General features: G+C 39.1%; 1 protein-coding gene across 4 annotated transcripts in view; it reads right to left on the reverse strand.

The window, feature by feature from the left end:
- Positions 1–21,114, reverse strand: part of CDC42SE2 (CDC42 small effector 2) — an 83,309-nt gene that overhangs the window by 31,208 nt on the left and 30,987 nt on the right. For all 4 annotated transcript variants that reach the window (XM_042023404.1, XM_042023401.1, XM_042023402.1 and 1 more), the window contains one exon: positions 2,902–3,225. In XM_042023404.1, coding sequence (XP_041879338.1) covers positions 2,902–2,955 — 54 coding nt within the window. In that variant the 5' untranslated portion in view covers positions 2,956–3,225. The remainder of the gene's footprint in view (positions 1–2,901; positions 3,226–21,114) is intronic.

Consider the following 21,114-nt stretch of genomic DNA (forward strand, 5'->3'; position numbering starts at 1 on the left):
CATACAACAGCTGCACAGACAGGGAAAAACTGCTTCCGTATCCCTTGTCTCATTTATCAGTTTGCCTCAGACTTACAGTACATGCTTTGCTATTTGTCAGAGACGGAAAACATTCCTGTACTTACTCAGAGGTGTAAGTGATTAAACACTCAGTGCAACCGAGCATGGCAGAGCAACAGCTGTACAACACAACACAGCAAAATGAGGTGAGGAACTGCAGGGAAAGGACAACTAAGTGCCTTTCATCAAGCATGCCAAGAAGGGCACACATCTCTTTTTTTTCTGAGATGTATCCTGGAGAATTTTGGCACAAAAGCAAGTCTCCTGTAACATTTGAAAGGCACATTTCAGAAACTAGATCAGTCCTCAGCAATGTGCTATTAGTATCTTAAACACAAGGATGGTTTTAATTATCAAGCAAATGCACACCACTGTATCAGCAGAAACCGAGCAGGTTGCTTCCTTCTCCTCCACTTTCCAGGTACAATCTCCACCTGCTTCGTGAGTCATTACCCACAGACCGCTGTATCAACACATATGGATTTCTTGGGCTGTAACTTAAATATCATAGAACTCGAGTCAGGATTTTGTAAGGACTGAGCCTCAGGATTCTCAAACCAAAGAGAATATGCCATTTTTCTATCTGAAATGTTTTGAAGTGTCAGATCTTATTCATATCTATGCTCAAAAACCAAGACAAATAACTTTGGCTATATATGGCTAGAGCTAGCATTTTAAAGGATTGCATGGTATTCAAGCCAGAGAGGAGGATCACAGCTTCATCTCAAGAGTTCATCTCCCACAACTCTGCTTGACTAAGACTGAGATAAAGTTGCATTCATTAGTTCAAAATGTTAATAGTCACACTTCAATATTTGCATGCCATCTGAGGATCAGTCTGGCATTCAGGCTTTGTGCAATGACAACGCCTAATGTTAGGCTTTTTTTTCAATCCTTTGGCTTCCCTAAAGCCAAGTATTAGCAACTGAACACATTAATGTGAGCTTTCTTTATTCACTCCGGTCTTCTCTTGTTTACTGTAATGCTACCAGTAGTAACTGTTTTGGGGTTTTTTTACTGTTGGGGTTTTAGTTTAGTCTTAGTTTTTTTCCTGTTAAAGGAATTTTCTCCCATATGCATGTTGCTAGGGGACAAATAGCTGTACTTAAGAAAGACAAAAAGGGGAGTGGGGCGGGCCTGGCTACTCCTTTGTCTACACCTGGGTGTGGGGTCAGTTCGCTCTGAGCGTCCGGAGAGAGAAGCTGCAGAGAAAGGAGCTGCTGCTTCTTTCTTTTTGGCCGTTCTTTCTTTCTGCTGGAAGCAACGCCGGGACCCCAAAAGCCGCTTTCCCTGCCCTGCTGGAGACCGGGCTGTGGCTGCCCTGCCCCACTGCTGCTTCGAGCTTTCGCTACGCTGTAGCCCTGCTCGCCTTGCCTGCCTGGGCGTCCGTGGGGTTCTCCCATCTGGATACATCTCGCCTGCCACCCGGGATTTGCGTCCGTCCCTGCCGTTCCAGCCGCCGTTCTAGCCTGCTGTTTCAGCCTGCTGTTCCTGAGAGCCCGGGATCAGCTGCCCAGGGGTTTGTGAAGCCTTTGTTCCATCCCTTCCCGGGATCCCAGGGCACCAGAGCCGCGGGTTTCCCGAGCTCGCTCCGGAGCGCCCCCTGCAGCCGCGGGGGAACCATCGCACCTGCCCTGCTCACCGGGAGCCGCCAGCGCCCCTGCCGGCTGCGAGCGGAACTGCACCCGAGGGGAAATAGCCTGACAGCCGAGAAGGCTGGGACTGGGTTTGTGATTGCTGTTACTGCCATAGTTGTTGTTGTTTTGTTTGACTGGTTATATACATATATATATATATAGTAAAGAACTGTTATTCCTATTTCCCACATCTTCGCCTAAAGGCTCTTGATTTCAAAATATAATAACTTGGAGGGAAAAGGGGTTATATCTGCCACTTCAAGGGGGCCTCTGCCTTCCTTAGCAGACACCTGTCTTTCAAAACCGAGACATTTACATATTTGTAAAACCACTGTATGACCACTGTCATTTCTATACATTAATTTAGCTTGATCTTGATGTCACACTATACAATGATCTTTCTCACGGACCTAACCATACTCCTAGTTGATTCCACCTTCATGCAGGCAGAATTTCCTCCAACAGCACTGGACCCAGAAACATACTCTAAAGGTACCTAGAAATACATGAAAAAAAAGAATATTTCTGTATTCCTAACAAATGCTTTGAAATGTTCTTTTATCTAACCAATTGCTATGTTCACTACGCACTCACACAACAGCCATTTCAAATTTTATTAAAAATAAAGTATTTACAACATCCCTTTACTCTTCCAAGATTTAATCTAAAAACTAACCAAACAATTAAAGATGAAATCCTTTATTAAACTAAGGTGGCGGAGGACTGGATTTCACTTTGGACTTTCTAACATAATCATTTCCTTCTACCATCAGTGTCTAGTCACACCCAAAGGCAAGCCTGAAGTCATATGGAAGTGAGGACATTTACGCATCTCCACTAAAAAGTTATTTATAGGATATAAAATTATAACATATAAAATTATTTATAGAATATAAAAAATTATACTCTAGGATGACAGTTTACATCCTCATCACCCTTTTCCCTTCCCCTCTTTTTCAATTCCAAATATAGGCTCTTTCTGAAGACTTTGGCTAGGTTGGATCTCAAGGACAGCAAAATGACAGCAGTTTAGAACAGACTATTTTTGATCCCCATCAAGGCAGGATATCAGTTAACTGCTTCATTCTCACTAAGCTTGCCCACACAGCCCTAACTAAAAAAAAAAGAAACATAAGGAAACTAAAAAATGTTAAAATTTTAGTTAATTATATAAAAACAAAGCAGTGCTAATATTCATACTTACAGGCTGAGGCTGTTCTGCAATACAGCAGTTGAAACACAACCAAAACTCACTCATTGTTTACAGTCTGAAGTGGGAACACGGATGAAAAGCAGGACTCAACCTTCGTAAGTCTGTCTGCAGGTAATAAGTTCTTTGAACAGGTTTATTTTTAATGGCTCCAATGTGAAAATCTTTTTTTCTGTTGAGTTCTTCTCCAAAGACAAGTCAGTCCCAGGACAAAGAACTTGAAGGCAAAAAGTTATTTTAGAAACTTCTTCCAGAAGGTTGATCCCAGCACCAGAGAAATATTACGTATGCTTCTTTGGTCCTTAGCGTTACGTGAACCTGAAAACAGAAGTACATTAATCAAAAAGAGAGAATATAAATAATCTGAATCTCCCAGCCAGCCAGCTACACCTCTGATTTCTTTGCAATACTCTGAATCACAGACTGAGGAGACACTAGCAAACAAGTCACGCGCTTATTTCTACAGTGACTACCAAAAACAGCATATACCCTAAATCTGTATGAGACTTACATTCCAGCTTTGGTTAGATGAAGTGATACCAAGAACTGGTGTCCAATCTCTTGGCAGTCATCTTGGTTTGTTTCTAACTTTCAAATGTCATTTCAGAAAGCGATAATTGTCCATACACCCCTTTACACCTCTTAGGGAACTGCACCTATTACCACATCATATTTTTCAACAGAAAAGTTACCCAGTCCATTCACAGTGTGAGGTTTAAATGGTATTTAACTCCAGCCCTGTTACACAATTCATCAATATGTAAACACAATCAAAGGCATGCTCTCCTAAATGTTGAGGGAACAAATAAATTTCTGTATATGAAAATTCTGCAAAATGGCTGGACCTGGTCAACACAAGGTATTTTCCTTCCACCCTCTTCTACCCTATGTTTCATTTACAGTTTACTTCAAAATAGGATATTACTTGTAGAGCTTGAAACTGTTTCCTTAAACCTCTAAAACTCCTCAAGTGGAACAAATGAGGCTCCAAATTCCAAACATTCCTTTGCTAAAATAATGTTTGTTGGTAAACCTCCATTCAGGTTTCTTTCAGCAGAAGTGTAATAAAAATTCCTCTTATCTTGCCATATATAATAAAATTTACTTGCAGAGAAAGTGAGATAATGAGTATTCAGAAGTTTTTACAGGATACTCCTTAATAATAATTCTTTACAGGACTGCATCTTCACCACACAGATGTTTGCACAACTATTATTTCTATGCAATTCCTCACAGCATGCTTTGGAGACTCTGTGCAATGCATAAGACTACACATCTATGTACACACGTTCTGTGGCAGAGCAGTTTCGCTTTGCTGCTACCTTCCTTAGTTCTCTATGTGCCAAGCACATGAGAGCAAAGATATCCCTCATTTACTACACACATACCAAGTCACTGCACTGCATGGCCACGACTACCTAGGTACTTTCCAGGACTACTGTCTACAACACACACAAAAGGAACACAGCAGAACCTTCCCCATACTATACCCAAAGCCTTTGGGAAGCTTTCACACTTAGCTTTTAAGACACTAACTGAAGCTCTTTGAGAAATAAATGCATGCTGCAGTAACACCATCTAAATAGCAAAACCCCAGCCAAAGTACTTGCATACTTGCAGCTCTACCTTTGAAAAATCAACTGATAGGGTCAAATTAGGTTTGTATGCCTGTTTCTGGCATACCTTGCCTAAAGATCAGAATAGGAAGGGGGGGAAATGCTTTGATAGGTTATCCTATTGCTAAAACCACATAAAACAAAGCAATTTTATTAAACAGGGTATCTTGAGGATAAGAAAAAACCTGAACAAGCAAACTACCCCTGCTCTGACAAAAATACTTCTACACAACCTTTTGCTTGTCAGACACTTAAAAAAAAGGTCTTAGAACAGTGCTATCATGACATTTTCACTACTTAGAATGCATTTTTCCTGCTTTAAAGATCACCATCTAAATCCCATGAATGAGTCAAGAAACTGCAATAAAACACAGGATTCAACAACCAGTAGTGTGAAATCCAAGAATGAAAATAAAAGTCTCTAAGGAAGTTCTCACTCTGTAATTAGGTGGCTTCACACACACATTTTCTCAATTACTCTGGTGACTAAAAATTTCACGAACTTTAAATAGCATGACTAACAAAGAAAACCTTGACAGGAAAATACTCTGCTGTTCTCTGCAGGCTCAGAATTTGCATGCTACACAGTTCTTTTCCAAATTTGATTCAGTATGTTACAAAATCAGAAGTAAAACACAGTTAACTCCTGTTTAAGCATGTAACATTTAACAATTCTAGTCCCGTGTCTGTACATCTTATGTTTCCTTAAATGTTGGTTGATTTACTTCTGAGAAGATATGCTTGAAGTTGTCCTGAAACATAGCAATGCATCCCCAAAGGTAGCTGCTCACATTATGAGAAATTGAGAAATCAAATACTCAAAGTTTGCATTTTGAAGTTTGATATACTTTAAGCTGCTGGAGCAATTAATGGATATCGTGCAGTGAGTTTTTCTTGCTCTGCAGGTGCCCCAATATTCTGACTTGTGACTCCTGAACTTAGGACACTTGTTGCTTCCCTCACAACCTCTGTTTGACAGAGTCCAGAACTGACATATGAAATTCTTGTTCTCACGGAGGATTAACTTTGATCTGGCTGCTACACCCAAGTGCAGAAGACATACATTGAAAAGGCAGGGAAATTCCTTTTGTTGATCTGCCTCTGTGTTTGTTCACTGATAGCTGGCACACTCCTCCGGTTCCCTGCAGCCTCAAGTGCTGCGCTGAGCTGAAGGCCTGGGAACAAACCTGAAGGGCTTTTGTGTGCACCTGTGAGCCTGGAAAGCTCCTCCTGGTTACAGAACACCCATGGGTGCAGAAGTCTTGCTCTACACAGCCATCCTCTGCATGCAGGACTTGTGACATTCAGGACAGTCAAAACTGACTCCCTGCTTCAGATCTAAAGCTTTTGAATGACCAAGTCAAGTTAAAAATTGTAAATAATAATCTCTGATAACATGTTTATTCTTAAAAATGCATTTTTAGGCCTGCAAAGTGCTACATTTGCTTTTAGTTTGGTGGTTCTGCAATCACTAACAACACTTCTTCAATCTGTTGATTTTTGATAAAAACACACAGTTGACATATCAGTAGGTCTGGAGAAAACTGACATTAACTGCACCTCTTAAAAGGCAAACAAATGCTTAGCAGTATTTGTTAGAGCTCTGGAATTTCATACACCTTCCCAGTCTACTAAACAAATTATTTTTACAGGAACCAAGTTAATATAAATATCAAGTATAAATCTGCTGCACCAAAATGGAAAGGAAAAGTAATTCAGCTGAAAGCAAAAAGGTGTATTGGTGCTGTGGTGTTAATGACAACACACTAGAATTTCTCTTACACTGCCAATTGCTTGTTTAAATAACAAGTTGAATCAGGAAAATTCTGCTCCTCTTTTCCAAGTTATTGGTTATAAAGAAAGGAAGAAAAAAGCACCATAGTGACCTACAGCTACTAGCCAGGTAATTACGTAATATCAGCGCACTAGCAATCTCACGGGGAATTGTTCCTGCAAAGCTTGAACTGCACCCCAAACCTCCTGCAACTAATGAGGTCTCAAAATACATGCAGTATTTCACAGCTAGTTCTCTGCTTTTTCATTGGATTAAGACTTAAATCACAGAACCCTAGAATGGTCTGGGTTGAAAGGGACCTTAGAGATCATCTTGTTTCAGCCTCCCTTCCACAGGACCAGGTTACTCAGGGCCCCATCCAACCTGGCCTTGAACACTGTCAGGGATGGGGCATTCACAGCTTCTCTAGGCAGCCTGTGCCAGTGTCTCACCACCCTAACACAGCATTTGTCTGTGCAGATCTGCCAGATGAAGAGCACAACAGAAGCTGAAGAACACTTCGAGGTAACAGTTCTGCTACCCTTAGGTTTTGCTGTCTGCCCAGTTTATGGTGCTCAGAGTGGCAGAACACTGTAGAGCTCACACTGAAAAGACAACACAAATACTCTGTCTGAACCAGAAATTTATAAGAGTGATGAGTGGTGGAACACCAATTTGCTTTTCCCATGTAAACTTTCTGAACTCTGAATGCAACTTATTTTAGAGCGGATGATTCACATTACAAAAATGCACAGGACTTTCATACTGAACAACTTTGTCACATTTTAAGGCTTTTATACTTTAGTTATCATTTCTATTCCATAACCATTTACGGAAATTCTGAAGTATGAAGAAATCAAGATTTTAAAAATAATACATTGTTTAGAATTTGAAGTGAAAAGCAGGTAATTTATTATTAAGGTAATTTTCATTACTCTAAGGTTTACGCCACAGTGGCCAGTCTAATGCAAAAACCAAAACTACTGCTTATTGTTAAACACCAGTCACAAAGGCACTAAGTGCAAGCATTGCACTAATGAGTAGTGGGCAAAGCACATTCTGTTACAGTATCATCCATTTTTCTTACTAAAGCAGTATTAGCTGTTCTGTGAGAAATATACAGAGCAGGAAAGGAGGAAAGGTAAACTAAGAAATCAATTTTCCCTCTGAGCTCTTCACTTTTACTGACATCAAGCAGGTTAGACAGGATTTACCTTAAATGATCCAAACAGGAATACGTGCTATACTGTAGAGAGTCAGTTAGAATAAAACTACTTAATTAATTATACAGCTTGAGAACAGCGTGCTCTTTTTAAAAAAGCATCTCTAGTTCCTCTTAAGGGTGAGCTTTCTATGTCCTTTGACTTCATACTGTTCACTGTGGCTTCAAACAGAAAGTGTTTGAACATTGTAACAATGCTCTTTGACCACCACTTGAAGCAAACAAAACCACAGGAAGAGAGAAAAAAAAAATTACAGGTGTTAGTATTTGAATTTAGCTAGGTTTGCTCCAAAGCTCAGACTACTATTTAAGGAGAATGGGGAAAAAAGGGTAAAAAAAAGGCAAATCATGAACAAAAAGTCAAAAGTATGCCATGTCACGGTATGTCATGACACAACATGATGTATCACAATAAGCACATGTAGGCACAAAGTCATGACCAAGCCTACTACTACTATTTTAGTCTCAAGTACTTAATAAGAAAACACTCTGCAGTTATTCTTACTATATTAGATTCATTCCATGAAATAAATAGGTATTTTGATTTGGTTTTTTTGCCTTAAAGGCTTTGAAAAGCTATCATTTCTTTCAATACTGCAAGGTGTAAGTAGAAAATTATCATTTCTGAGTGTATTTTTAAGACTTCTTCCATGTTTCTCACTTTACATTCCTCTTGTAGCCGCACTATTTCCTCTTAATGATGACTAAATAAAGTCATGTGGCAACTGAAAATGCAGGGGGGAGAGGACTAAGTTGTGTTCAAACCAAGGGAGAGGTTATGCTGGTGCACACTTCCATACGCTTACAGCTGTAGCAACTGGAGGACACTCTCCAGCTCTCAAAGAAAGTGAGAGGTGTTTATTCATTTGCCAGCCTCATTTTTTGATAAAAAACAAAACAATCTACAAGAAGCAAGAGGTTTTAAACAAAGACAACCTACAGAGAAAGTTGCCTTCATTCAGAAATTTTGTATCAAAAGCTTTTATCTCATCGGGGCATGGCACTTACCGAAGCACTCTTCCTCCATTTCTCACTAGCAGAATGGACACTTCTGGGGACTTTGACATGGATTTTAATGCAGCAATTATGTTCTGCACTTTCAAATCCTGAGAAACTTGAGCTGCAAGTAACTCTTGCCACACAAAAGACAACATTCACCATCAACATAGCCCAAATAAGGCTGAAATCCTTTTTTCATTTCCTCATAATCTTCTCATATTGATTCTGCCTCAAACCCCTCCCAAGTGCTTTACAGTTTAGTTTCAAGACATTTAAAACTCTTCTTCAAAGTCTGAGTTAGACTTTCTTGTATATTTTCAAATCCTGAAATGTATGTCCTGACTCTCTAAGAAGGTTTATTCATGTCTCCCTGATACAGTTTTGCACATTATTACTAAAGCGATAAGACTATAGGGTTTTATTTTGGGATTATTGATCATTTGGAGTCAGTTCTTATTATTTGCCCCCATTTATACCAAAATGGTTTTCATTAGTATATTTATTTCCTTAAGCAACTTAGAAATAGGTTGTACTTCAAATCAAGCTCAACACAAACTAATAGCCATAAACAATTACTATTATAAGAGCAATTTGCTTCTGAGTTAAAAGCTTCAAAGACAGATGAAAACGGGAATAGGATAAAGGTACTATTTACAGCTTACTTAAAGGAGATGGGGTGATTTTTTAAATTGTTGTTGTTACTAATGGAACACAGTTTAGCTTTAGGAACAATTACATCTTTCACTGGAACAGCTCCAGTTTTTGGGTTCTCAGTTTGTACAAAGCTGTTGAAAAATGGTTAAAGGATCAGGGGCATGGATCATTGGAAAAGCTGTGGGAAACAGAACTTTAAAAGAGCTGTACAAGCAAATGCCTACATGAGAAAAAGCCTGTGTGAGAAACAGGCCTGAGAACAAAAAAGGCGTTTTAAGGATGTAGTACTGTGCTTACAAGATGTACTGACCATGAGGTAGGAGGTAGAACTCCGATTTCTCAAGCTGTAACATTAATGTATCTAATATAGGCAGAAGCTTGCCAATGTAGTCTTTTATCTAAAACCAATCAAGCAGAAACAAGAAAGTGTTCTCATAATTGTAAGCCAATCAAGAACTGACAAGCATATATACTAATACTATATAAAGTGCCTCTAGATTACCAATAAACGAAGCTTGCATTATCAATCACATTGATTGTTTGCATGTCTTCCCTTGCCTAAGTCAGCAACACAAAGCCATCACAAGCTCCCCTGCAATAAATGTACCCACTTGGAATAATACATGGGAGGGCATCAAAAGATACAGGAAGGAAACCACAGCAAATTTGTAAGGAGAAACACTAGGTTTTCCTTATTAGGTCACTGATGGCATGAGAGAGAGTTGTAAAGAAGGGCATGGCAGGAAAGCACACAATTCCGTCAAGAACAGCTCACCAAGTGTGACAGTAAACATATTTGCAAGTGCCAGCTGTGACCTTAAAGCAGAAAGCCTTTAAGTATCTTTACGATTTTGTTTTTTACACTCCCATCTGCAGCTGCCTGAGTTTTACTCTGTAGCCCTTCAGCTACATTTATTTATTTCCCCTAAGAATATGATCCAGCCCTTGAAAAGTCCCTATTATTTTTGTGCACAGAACCAATAAATGAGACAGTATCACACTAGTCACATTAAAATTTTTCATGTCCAGTTCCATTTCAAAGCTTCCTCCTGTCTTTAATTAATAATTACTTTTGATATATATGGGTTCAATGCAGCTTTCTGAAACAGCCAATTCATAGCTCGTACTATTCCCCACATTTACATGCCAGCAAGAACCTACTTCTCTTGAAACCACAGCATTGAATATCTCACAGTTAGGCACTATGAAAATATATGAAGATTAATAGAAAACTAATCATCCAAAATTATTTACTAAATAATGGAAAGGCAAACCAAAGACTAAATGAATATGTTCTGTCCTACCTAAGACATAGTCTAGGCATATTTTGCCCTACCTACGAAAACAGTCAGTTAAGAACAAGTGAGAAATCTTGGAAAATTCACTTCTGTGGTTTAGCACCTCTGATTTCATACTGATTTCCTATTTGCATTTAAAAAATACATATTCTGTTAGACACTATGTGTTAATTGGTCAGTAACATTTTCTTCTTAATTGGCAAGTCCTACTGAAGGAAAAACAATACATTTCTCAGCTGGCCTCCTTGTTACTTCTAACAGGTAATACTAGTCAGAGAGGAAAAAAATAAACAGGGCAAAGTAATGGTTCAAGGCAAACTGTCAACAACATACCATTTCTGCAAAGAATGGAAAGAAAGAAACCCCAAAACAAACAAAGGAACCTTCCCAAAGAATGCCCCGTTATTACTTCTAAAGTAATGATGGGGAATCCTCAACACCGGCATCCAGGGAGAGCATAATTTTAAAAACAGTGCAGCATTAGAGAGAATGGAACAGTCTGTGCTCATGATGTACTGCATGACAGACCATACAAGATACTGAAGGGACCCTCACCTGTTTTTAGTACAATAATAGATAAAAAGCACTACTCACAGCATTTATAATGTTCTTTTTTTCCACAGGGAACTAATACATCAAAGCAATTCCCAAGGAAAGTTTGGGATGGAGGAAAGGAGTAAGCGTGAACAAGAGAAGAAAAGGTTATTAGAAGTGCAAGGAGTTCACATAGGCAAACTCTTACCAGTACAATAAGTGTATCATGCCAAAAAATGTATCACCATGGCACACCTCTATTGCAGATTTTAACCAGCTACTGTAAAACAGTCCTGCAACACAAGTCTAACATCGTATCTAAAGACATTTTGATGCACTTCAGTAAATTATTGCTGTCACTTCTGTTGTTGCCTGGTGCACAGGGCCAATTTACACACTGAGAAAAGGGATCTCTATTTTTTCATTCTAGTTTGTGCAAAGTATGAGCTAGGTGGTAACCCACAAAAGGCTGGCTCCCCAGTCATCAAAATTCTACACCATGTATACATTTTAGCAAACAAAGAAATCACAGTTCATTGGCTACAAGTTACACAGTTCTCTTTAATTAGTATTACACCTTCTACTGGTTAAATGATTCTCATGCTAATTAGTCCACATGCTCGGACTTTCTCCTGAGTTGGTGGGTTTCTTTAGTTGGTGGGCTGTGAGTCAGTGATCCAGTCTCCCTCTGCCAGAATTAAGTTTTACCCAGCTGGAGCTGGGCTCAGCACAGTTGCTGTGTTTGCTTTATTAGTTTCTTCCTTATCTTAGGAGTTCTGCCAAAAGTCCTTGTGGCACATAAATTCTGCTTTGTTTTTGTTCACTATCAGCAGTACATCCTTCTCCCCAAGCTTTGTCAACCTTCCCACTGGTCTGAGATCACAGAAGGATGTCAAACTTTAAACCTTAACAAGGAAATTCTACCTACAAGTAATTTATCTAATACCTGGACATCACTTCTTCACCTCCCACTCATGTACAAAACAATTATGAGACCAAGTGCAGTAAGCACAAGTATTGTCACATTTTGTGGGACTGGGTAAGTCAATTTTACTCAGTTACCCCATGACACTACGCAGGATTCACAAGTGCCCGTTTGAAAAGCCAGATTAATCATCTCTGTTTAAGTCCTCCTTAGCATGTGACAATGGATGCTTCAAATAGGAAGAGTGCATCAGCAGGATGTCTCTGCCTTAACTTTCAGTTCCACAGCTTGCAAGCAACAAAACAGAAGTAGGTTTTTGTTTGAAGCACAACAGAACTGCATATTTTTAATCTGCTAGCATTTAAGGCTTCACCAGTTATTAATTTTGTTCTCTAGCCCTTTTATAATTTCTCTATTATTAGCTCGTTTAGATGACTTGAACTCTGTATATTCACCCTCATGCAGGCACATGGGAGATTACTTAAAGAAACTTAAAAGTTAAGACAAATCACATTTTCGAAGGTACTTTGGGTCACTCTACGGTAGAAGTGGAATTTAGGACTTTTGGAGCATATAGTCACAGAAGCTGTAGGCAGAGGCCTGTGAGTTCATGCAGTCCATTTGCTCAGGTGTACCAATTCCCAGGAAGCAGTACAGTCTATTGTTACTGCCCAATGTACTGTACTTTCAGAACTCACTTAAATGACCACTCGGCAGCTTAATACAGGTGACATCTCTTGCCTTCAAGTTCTACCACCTTTACTTTTTTCGTTTGCTCACTTGAAGAGCACTCACACAAGAACCACACATACACAAGTCTAAATTAGGCTTTGACTGGTCTGAAATGGTATCAGTTTTTCCTGACCAGACACTTGAGAACAGTATACTAAACACTCGGTTCATTTTATATTAAGCCCATCTTCTGATTGAAAATGGTTCCAGAAATACCACCCAAATCAGGCAGAAAAACCAGTATGTTACTGGGGCATATGGCAGAGCCAGAAAGCAAAGAAATTTTACAACTAGTGAGAGGTGGTAAGTGCTAACTGGGCCGGTTTAGATCTCACTCTAAAGATAAGCGTGGGGAGCAGCACCAGTAGACTCACAAAGCAAGTCTCATAAAGAATGCTCTCGTCAGAAACCTGCGTACATGTAAAAATCCTTACCATAGCATTACGTATGGTTTCAGACCAGACCATGTGGAGAGAAAGAAAATCGGTAAAATTATTGGTTTTTTCTTATTCTCCATCAATAGCCAGAGAGCAGCTAGCACATAACTGTGTAACACGCAGGACAAAGCGGTGCCTAAACAGGAGGGTCAGGTTTCATCTTCTTCTAGCAGTGTACAGCAACAAATGTTATTCTCCCCTGCCTCCAGACATTTCTTAAGTCACTTAAGGGAAAGGAAAATCTAGACATAACTATAGCAACAAAAAAATCTGGTCCAAGGACCATAATTTATGCCATAATGCATTTAAAGAGTGGTCTAATTCTGTAACACTTAAACAAGTACAAAGAAAATGATGAACTGAAATACAGCTACTAAGAAGTACCCACAAAGAGCTTCTTTCTATACTTCCACAGCACAGATAACCCCTTCTAGCCACTTCTACACACAAGAAACCCACTAAATACTATGACTGCATGTGCATGCTCATGTTCATATGAAGCCACACACACAACCTATCATTAGTAACTGCAGCAATAAAGTATTTCATTCCTACGGCTAAGGCTATCATGCTATATCCAGCCAGTATGAAAACACCAACCAGAAAGCTACCAAGCTTTTACCTCTACAAACTTCAGACAGCCAGCCTGTGTTAAGGAGAACAACTACAAACTGAGAAAAGTTTCTAGGGCTACCTCAAAAAAACCCAAATGTATATACTAGAGTTGCAGTCAGTATGAATAACATTTTTCAGGTCAACAGCCCTTTTCGGTTTTTTTTTGCTGGAAGGACCACTCATTTTTCAAAACAGAATGCAATTTAGAAAAGGGAGAAAAATCAGAAACTCTTTGGATTTTTTTTGTACCTACAGTTGCTCACACCAAGCCATTTACACATGCCCAGAGTTATACCTCATTAGTAGCAATAACACCAGTACCTATACAGGGCTGTTTATCTTAGAGGAAATACTGTAATTGCCAAAAGACCTTCTTTTGTGACTATCTTCAAACTTCACCTTGATTCAGATTTAATTAATCTGCATTAATTAAAAGGAATTACTACTCTTTGCTTCTCCCCTTCCCAAGCTGAAATTCACTGCAAATGATCCTTAACATTGAGCTGAATTTGAGTATTTAATTTACTCTTTAAAAGAGTAAAGAAAGCTCTTGCTGCTTATACTGATAAAATGTTTATCTCCACAGAGTATGAAAAAAAGGTAACTACAAAAAATCTTGAAAATCCTCACTGCCTTTCATTTTGTGATAGATAGATAGACAGATAAATGCTTACTAATTTCTTGGTTGGAGATCAAGCTTGTTTGGCAAGTCTATGATGGATGCACCCATTCTGAGTGAAGAGTGCTTTGATTCAGACATCACCAACCAGACGATTTGACTGAAGTCAGTCCTGCTGTGCAAAACTCTGCTAGGCCGTATCTTCACAAGAACTAAGGAATCTAGGCCATGTCTTACCAGGAGCTAACAGAACCAGCCTGAGCTGACTGTGATGGGGTCACTCCCTCAGCCTTCTCTTCTCCAAGCTGAACAAACCAAGTGACCTTAATCACTTTTCAGAATTCCTGCCCTCGAGACCTTCCACCGTCTTGGTCACCCTTCCCTCTCTAACAGCCTTATGAACTTAAATTGTGTAACCCAAAACTGCCCCCAGCACTCGAGGTGAGGCTGCCCCAGTGCAGAGCAGAGTGGGACAATCCCCTCCCTTGCCCGGCTGGTGATGCTGTGCCTGATGCACCCCAGGACACGGCTGGCCCTCCTGGCTGCCAGGGCATGCTGTCAAATAATGTTTAACTTGCCATAAAACCAAGCCCCAGATCTCTTTCCAACTCTCTTTCTGGGCGGCTGCTTTTCAGGCTCTTGCTCCCCAGTTTGTATATTCAAGCGGCATTACTCTGGACCAGATGCAAAATCTGGCATTTGCTCTTGTTTCATATTAAGTTTCATATGGCTGATGATTGCCCAGCTCTCTAGTCTATCCAGATCTCTCTGCAAGGCCTCCCCACCCTCAAGCGAGTCCACAGATCCTCCTAATTTAGTATAATTGGTAAGGTTACTTCATGTATTACTCAATACCTGCATTCAGACCATTTAAAAAAAACATTAAAGAGGACTGGCCCTAAGACGGACTCCCATGGAACCCCAGCAGTGACAGGTCCCCAGTCTGAGGTCACTGTAACCCTCTGTGCCTGACCCCTAAGGCAGCTGCTCACCCACCACATGATGTGTTTTTCCAGCTGTGGGCTGGACATTTTCTCCACAAGGATCCTGTGAGACAGTGTCAAAAGCTTTACAGAAATCCAAAAAGATTACATCAACTGGCTTCCCTTGGTCAATTGGGTGGGTTACCTTGTAAAAGAAAATTAAGTTTGCCAAACAGATCTTTCCCCTCATGAACTCATGCTGGCTGTGACCAATGACTGCGTTGTCCTTAAAATGTTTTTCAATAACTCTGATACCAAGTACTGAAGTGAGACTGCCAGGCCTGTAGTCACCAGTCCTTCTCACCTTTCTTGAAAATTGGGTTAAATCACTGCTTAGTTTGCATTCAATTACTGCATAATTGATTACAATTTAATTTCCATTCAATCACTGATTAATAGTAATTTGATCACCATTTAATCACTAATAAAAGCCTTTTAGTTAACATTATAAGCATGACTTCTCTAAGTTTACCTGCCACATGGCATTTTATATACTGGATAATATAAAAACTTTACCAAATAAAGTTCAATTATAAGTTATTAAAATTTAGAAAAATAAAACAAGAAACCAGGTAGAGATGTCCAATTTAAACCCAAAGGACACTATGCCATCTTTCCTACATATGCAGAAAAGTAACTATGTACATATAGTCAGCTTAAAATAAAAATACATGGTGAACAAATTTTCAACACTGAAATGCAATTTCATTGAAGATACCAGAATTATTGATGTAGTTAAGAAACAAAGTGCTATACAAAAAAGGGAGTTTCAAAATGTTCCAGAAACTTTTTAACAAAGTACATATTCTCAGAACAGTTACTGTCGCTCTGCAATCTGAACCCAAAGGAAACTAGATTGTCTCCTCAGAAATGAGCTGCCTATCTTGCCAAGGAACTTGTGTTCCCTGCGTACCCACAAAAAGGCCATTACTGTTAAAAATGTCCATTTGGGAAATGTCCTGTGGGTAGTATCTCAGTGGCAGAATAAAACTCACCTGGAGTTCTACAGCCAGTGTAAAACCACTGGAAATCCCAAATGGTTTGGCTTTTACAGGAAACCCCCACATATACAGGGGTGTACAGCTTACCCACATTGACAGGTATCCAGTGAGAGGAAAACTGAGACAAAAGGTGTCAAGACTACAAGTCTTTTTTCCTATGAGCTTTGAATTAACTTGTTCATACCAGTAAATCTTAAACAGGTTAATTTCAGCTCGCAAAACTGCAAACTGCTGACAAAACCACAAACAACTTGCAGTACTTGTCCACTAAATATGAAAGAAATCTTACATATCTCAATTCTTAGCTTCTCACCATAAGGAAGTCAATAGGTAATGTGAAAAGTGTACTGTGACACCAAAAAACCACAGGATGACACACTCTGAACTCTGCAATGAACTCCTAGTTATATTAACAACTTCAAAACTGTACTGTCATACAGTAGACAGAAAATACAAGAACAGAATGTAGCTAGGAACATCCTCGTAAAAAACAGGCATATTCACAGACAGGATATAATTTGATAGATGCACATTCTGCTAACAATTCACTAATAAATTGCAGATTATCCTATGTCATAAACTGTCCAATCTTAACCAAGAACCTAGTAACAGAATATGTTTAAACATGCTTAAAACATGCTTCATAACAAAAATCTGCTCTTCTACATTCTGAGTTTTGGTTTATTTTTTTAAAAAACAAAACATCAACCAAACCTCAATTTCTTAATCAGTCAGAAACACATTCCTATGAAACAAATTGTGAAAAATATAATTTATAAAACGGAAGAACCCTGTGTTCCCTGTAATGCGAAGTATTTTCTATAAATTATATTAATAAGCATGAGAGAACTGAGACATTACACCTCGGCACTTTCTGTTTTGTTCCTCAGAACACAGACAGAGAAAATTTCCAGGATACATCTGGATTCAGCAGGTGGTCTCTTGCCTGCTCTCAAGGTAACAGCTTTCTTGGTTGTGTCCATTTCACCATCAGCTTCAAAGTTTTCTATGAAAGAGAAGCATTTGGTTTGTTTAAGATCTGGGCTGTGTGACAGCAGGGGACAATAACCAGATCAACAGGTAGACTGGCAAGATCTAGAGCAGGTTCTTGGCCAAGGGTGCAAGAGGGTGGGTGTGTGCAGCCACCGGGCATCCAGTTTGCTCCAGACTTTACCCCAGGAGGCAAGCCCTGGGTCAGGGACCTCACACAGCTTTCCAACCCCCATGTACAGCCTCCTGGACGTTATGTACCTCTGCAAGCACCCTCAGTGCAGGTAGCTGATGTTTTTAAAAGCTGGAGGAGAAAACAGATGGATATGTAGATTACTAAGGTTTTATTTTTCTCCCCACAAACAAAATCTGATTCACCTGCATTACATTTACTCATTCACTCTGACTGCAGAGGCACTTCAGCCAGCTGGCTTTGATGCACTCATGCATCTGCTGCTAGTTCTCTTTCTTAAAAATGTTTTTTGTTTTCTCTTAAGCATATTTTGCACTATAAACACCCTTTCTATTCTTTTTTTTCTCCAATACAATCTAGATTAAGTTCATGTCACACAATAAAAATTATATTCACTGGAGGCAGAATACGACATTTGCAAAGCTGAGTCATGCCAGCTACTAAATACAACCTCTCTTGAAGAGGATTTAAACAACACAAAATTTTTTTATCAATTAATCCAGGGACTGTGAAGATAAGCTGTTAACCTCACTGTTGGTAGAAGATGCTTTCTGTATGGTAAAACTCAACTCACAACAGAGTTATATGCTTCTCAATTAACTGCAGTTTGAAAAACTCTATATCCTGCTACCTGGTGTTCAGAAACAGATGTTGTGAATGCAGAGTCAAACACAGTGCTTCTGCTATCTGGAGTCTTAATTACACAGTTTCATCAAACAAAAAGCTGCTCAGCTTATCAGGTTCATTCTCTTGGACTGAGCAGAGAGTTCTATTCTGAATTAGTAAGTAGCTACCACAACAACATAAGACATTCCCAAAAAATCTTAATCACCCAAAAAAGCCCCCAAAGAACCCACATCACAATCCTCCCTGCTCCCAAATAAGGGTATTCCATTATTTAGCTCAAGGCCAGACAGCATTTGCTGCTTAATTCCTATTAGCTTTCAGTTAGTCATGTTTCTACACAACAACTTCTGCCTTTGAAAGTCTGTTCTTAACATAATTCACAAATTAGAGACCAATTTATTAACCAAGAAATCAGAAAACATATTCTGGAAAGGGGGAAAAAAGAAGGCAATGAAGAACACACTGGATATGAGACTAGATTAGCCCTTTGTTACACGCACTGTGCCTATAGAAGAGGTAGCTGTTTAGCTGAGATGTGATTTCATGCATAGTCACTGTGCTACACTTCATCCACATCCCACGATGGCACCTCTGGAGATGCCAAATGTCACTGTATGTGAGGAAGCTGCCTTTCACAAGCAGAGCAGTGGTACCTACACCGGACAGAATTCTGGAGAAGGCTACAGAAAGTGAGTCTGGACCAGCTGCTGCAACTCCCACATACGGACATGACCCAGACTCGCCCAAGCCTCAGAGCATGGACCCCCCTCAAATGTCTGCCTGCCCCTCACACATTCTTGTACCTCAACCCCTTCATGGCCATCTCTGTAGGGTTGACACTTGGGCATCCAGAGCTACATCTAACTTTGCTCTTAAGACGTGACAATTGCAAAGCAGAGTCATGCCATAGGACCTAGCTACAAATTAGTCAGACAAGTGCTTTTCCTCCCAAAAACTGCAGTGTATTGCTATCCAGCACAAAAAAATCAGAGCTGCATCATGTCAAAACTAAAATAACTATTTCCATACAATTGTAATAACAACCGAAAAATAGGGACTTAAAGAGATTTTGTGTTTGGCCTAAGTAAATGCTTTGTAATAGCACTGTGCTCAAAAATGTCTTCTATTGTGAAATATTGACTTACTTGTCAATAGCTATGACATAGCACAGACAAACTCAGAGCATGTTGCCAAGTCAGACACCTTGTATGACACCTGTCTGTCAATTTAACAGAAAGACACTGTTGCTCTGAAGGGAAACAGAGGTGCCTAAGCTGAGCATAGACGTGGATTTCTCATTTAGTTGATATTAGCTAGAAAGTCCCTGTTAACTGAACATTTTTAGTCACTGAGAACAATTAAGAGACCAGTACAGTGTTTTCACCAATAAATAAAAACTCTTAAGTTAAATTACAAAGGATAAACATAAGATCAAGTTATCTAGCTTATTTATGAAACATTGAAGGTTTTTACTTGCATGGTCATGCTTTCAGATGAAAGATGGAAGCATAAAACACAACTTGAATTAGAAAAATGACTATTACGTCCAAAACACAAATGACATTTTTGATATAACTGGGTTATTACTTTCTAAGGCAGGTTTGCAAAACAGCACTTTTGTACTCTGACACCCAGACTTCAGGCCCCCCCTTAATAATCTAATACAGACTTAATTTACCCAAGTTAAATGGCATAGGGGAAAAAAAGAAAGCTATTACCAAAAAAACACTTCCTGTTTTGTTTTGGTTTTTTTCCTAAATTGTACAACAGTCTCAATAGGCAAGTAGCAGAAGTTTCAGCACATTATTCCGTTGGGGGGAAGAAATGAAAAGGTCCTTAATGTATGTTAAAAAGCTACATTACCAAAAAAGTAAAATTGATTCAGTAATGATTCAAAGACTTGGCCAAAACTTTGAGAAATAGTACCAAGCAGGTAAGCAAACCACAGTTTTTTTCCCTGAGTATATACTTACCAAGTTTTATGTACTTTCAGTAGTTTCACTCCCCTTATGTCCATCTTGAGTATCTATAAAAGCTCTGCAGTATCCTCAGCAGCTCTTTGACAAAACTCATTGTACAACAGTCTAACAAACCCCTAATGGATACAGTGAGTCTGTTCCTTGGGTAACATTAATAAAACACGTACACAGTCGTTATAGTTATCAACGCTCACTTGCCAGGTACACACCAAGCAAAACGTAAAAGAAGATTTGGTGTCTTTGCTACAAATAGTAAACAATACAGGACTGTAACTGTGCCAGGTAAAATTTCATTTCTCACTGTTTATTACTACAAGGGTTTGTGCAAGTCACTAGAATTTTGTATTTGTTTCGAAAGGATTCTCATATGACATAATAGGATTTTAAAATGCCTGATCTTTTTCTCAAGATACAGACTTCATACTTACAGCTTGAGATTATGAATAAGAGTCGAAAGCCTTGTAAGTGAGACAAGCTGCACAAGAAAAACAGGTTAAAGAAAATACGGTGTGGAAAGAAACCTTAGTTACTAATGCTGACCTACAGAAGTTACCAGGAAAAGTAGTAACATCTTATTTTCTGATGGATATATTTGCTAGAACTGCATTTCTTTGCATAATTGCTCTTTGCCAAGCATTATTAAGATGAAAGTAGATTTTTAAAACAACAAATAAATTAACTCATTGGTTGATTTGTGGCCACTAACATGCTAGTACTGCTTTGTATTTACCCAAATGTTCAGCCTTCTTTTGTTTGGGTGGGGGTTTTTTGTTGGTATGTTTGAGGTTTTTTGTTTTATTTTGTAAACTAAGAAACAGGAAAAAACCTCCCTGAAGTTTGAAAGCTCATTGTGTAGATACATGCCAGATTAATTAAAGACAACCTGCTTTTGAATTTCTACTTACAAACAGGAACAGTGATAAACGGACAGGTGTGCTTCCAGTCTGAAAAGGCCTCCACAACACCATTAACCAATACTCTACACAAAGAGACATTAAAGTAATAACTG

Source organism: Corvus kubaryi, unplaced genomic scaffold, assembly GCF_017639235.1.
Source record: "Corvus kubaryi isolate FWS band 111438036 unplaced genomic scaffold, C.kubaryi_AGA036_p1.0 37249, whole genome shotgun sequence".
In the NCBI taxonomy this organism is placed as follows: domain Eukaryota; kingdom Metazoa; phylum Chordata; class Aves; order Passeriformes; family Corvidae; genus Corvus; species Corvus kubaryi.